The sequence below is a fragment of the Habropoda laboriosa genome, unplaced genomic scaffold, assembly GCF_001263275.1.
Source record: "Habropoda laboriosa isolate 0110345459 unplaced genomic scaffold, ASM126327v1 scaffold153, whole genome shotgun sequence".
NCBI classification, from domain to species: Eukaryota; Metazoa; Arthropoda; class Insecta; order Hymenoptera; family Apidae; genus Habropoda; species Habropoda laboriosa.
The window spans coordinates 761,973-764,787 of NW_017100272.1; the positions used below are offsets into that span (position 1 = coordinate 761,973).

The 2,815-nt window shown below is 45.0% G+C and overlaps 1 protein-coding gene across 1 annotated transcript in view; it reads left to right on the forward strand.

The window, feature by feature from the left end:
• The window catches only part of LOC108573526 (iroquois-class homeodomain protein IRX-3-like), a 37,922-nt gene that overhangs the window by 16,867 nt on the left and 18,240 nt on the right, over positions 1–2,815 (forward strand). The window contains exon 2 of the mRNA XM_017935986.1: positions 1,374–1,868. Within this exon, the coding sequence (XP_017791475.1) occupies positions 1,374–1,868 (495 nt within the window). The remainder of the gene's footprint in view (positions 1–1,373; positions 1,869–2,815) is intronic.

Consider the following 2,815-nt stretch of genomic DNA (forward strand, 5'->3'; position numbering starts at 1 on the left):
GTTGTTTGCCCAGAAAGAGAGTATGCAGCGGCGCGCGTAGTCGGACGGGAGAATTTTTCAAGCAAACAGAGTGTCGACGTAACGCGTCGCTGTTTAAACGGTGGGGCCTCCAACGTTTCTCGAAACGATTTTGTCGAAAGACGTCGTGTAACATCATGTTTTCGCGAAGATACGCCAGTTATCCTCCTGGCTCCCCTTTGACGCACGCCGATACGCTCTGTGCAGTGCAAATAGCTTTTGGCCAAGAAAGTATCTCGTGTTTAGATTATGATACGCCGCGGCGAATGCTTCACAGACCATGCACGCGATCGATCATCACGTAGAGTTGTTCCGTTAATTCGGTAACATGTCACGTTTCGTACGCTACCGACAAATGTTTTTTATATCTAGAGACATATTTCGCGCTGGATATCTCCGTTCCGAGTAGTACCCGCGGGAAATTCTATTCTCCTTGCGTATTGCACGATGGAGGAAATTTTTATGTACAACGGAAAAGTTGCAAATTGAAGAAAGTTTTGGGGGATTTAGTATCCCCGTATGTATGAAAATGAAATCAATTGATGTTAATTCTTACAGCGTTGACCTTTTCGTGATAGAATTACTTTTTCAGAGAACTTATGCTGATCTGTAATAGATGTTAATTAAGATTGATTTTTGTTGGAGCATGCAAATGGACGAATGTGTCCCACTGGTCACGAAAGGGTTAATTATTACAGATGCTTAAAAAATTGATAAATAATCCTGAACCTTTGACCTGTGATGTATGTACCTTTCTGGACCAATACCTTCTGCGCCAACATAATAAGTGTCCTAATCTCCGAGGCTGTCAGCGCAGTAGTGGTCTAACCCACAATTTTACGTGAATCGACAAAGCTTCAATTCTATACTGACCCAAAACCCCTTCCAAAAAAATCGTACACTTAACCCTTTGCACTCGGGGTGATTTTGCTATAGGAAAGGTTGCAAATCGGGTCTTCTTTGAAATTTTTTAAAACTAACGTAGAAATAAACTATGCGATTTTATTTAAATATTCGATGCACTCTCTATTTCACTATGGTGAACAAATTCACGGAGACCTATAGATCTGCTCTCTGCCTTGATTCATTATTTACCAAATGACAATTAATGTCGCTTCTCGGGTTAAAATCGTGCATTTAAAAAAATTTAACTTCTTTAATCTGAAAACAAACTTTCTAAGGTTAGGCCACTATTGCGCCGTTAGTGTATATCCCACAACGAACCTCGATAAAAAAAAAAGAAGAAAATTGTCCAATTCTCTCTCGATCCGTGATTGAAATAAATTCCATCTGCTCCGAAAGACCATTCCACCGCTTCAATACAACCTAAGAAAAAGGTGCATCTTTGGTTCCAGTGTCCTGTGACAGTGAGCTCGTCGCTGACGTCCTCTTCGGCCTCGCCAGTGTCCGGTACGATCCTGAGCGCAGGCGGTTCGTCGTTGGTCAGCGTAGCGGGCACCACCACGAATCATCCCCTGGGCGTAGCTGCCGGTCTGTCGAACGCGAGGATGGCGGTGACCAGCGCGGTGGTTAGGCCGCCAGGCAGTCCTACCACCTCGGTCAGCCCGTCTCAGGGTCATCCGCCGCCGACGACCGGCGGCCCGACGCCGACTGGAAGGTGTTGCGACACCGGAAGACCGCTATTCACCGATCCGCTCACCGGTCAAACCGTCTGCTCCTGTCAGTATGAGCTTTTGGGCGGTTATCAACGGCTTGGAGCGATACCGACGGCCGCGCTCTCCATGTACAGCGCGCCTTACGCGGCTGCGGCCGCCGCCGCCGCCTCCGAAGGCATGGCCGCGTACTTCCCGAGCCTGACGGCCGAACAGGCGCCCTTCTACACGCCCACGGTGAGTTACTTTATTTTTTCTTTTTTAATTTCATACGTTCGGGACGTGCTCTCGTTCGCCGACGCGATCCGTCGATGGGACATTCGAAATGATGGCGAAAAAGATCGAATGGAGAGTGTGACCCACGTTTTCAGATTATGCACTGAAAAATTAGGTATTGATGATAATACACTCTTTGGTAAAATTAAACGTCCTGAATTTCGTCCTGAACGTTAAGGGTTCGTATCTTTCACGAATGAAATTTCTATTTCTGTATCATTTTGGTGGTGCTACTGAAGAATTAGGCACCGATCGTTAACTCTTTAACAGTATGTCACAAGAAACGAAGTACGGTTTAGAATTGTAATTATTTTTTTTATATTCGAGGTTGGTAGCGATCCGTCTTTCGTTTAACCCTTCGACTGCTGCCTTATCTTTAACTTTCGCGTTTACATGCTATTTATTTTACAAATGTAAAATATCGAGCGAAGAGGTAACTTGAAAACACGTTTCGTTTGGTCGCCTTGAAGTGAACGGCAAACATTTCACCGACGATGTTTTCGTCAACGTCAACTTTGACCGGCACGTTGAAATCACCGACAATTGTTTCCTCGACGTTCAATTATTGAAATGTTTAATTAGCCATGCACATAACTTATACCGATTAATAAAAAGAACGGTATAAGCGTGACGTAATAACATTTTATTATTCACCTCTTTGCTCTACATACATACAGTAGTGCACACATAAGCGTCCGCAGTCGGGACCGGACGCTTAAGTGGGGAGGTGACTTCTGCGAATTTAACTAGACAAAAGAGAGACAAAGTCCCATTTCCAAGAATTGGCGGGGATAGCGACGGACGCTTAAGTGTGCAAAAATGCGGACGCTTATGCGTGCACTCCAGTATGTACGAGGAAATCGATGTGTGGATGAAAACACAGCGTCGACGATAGCGTATGTTGGTAA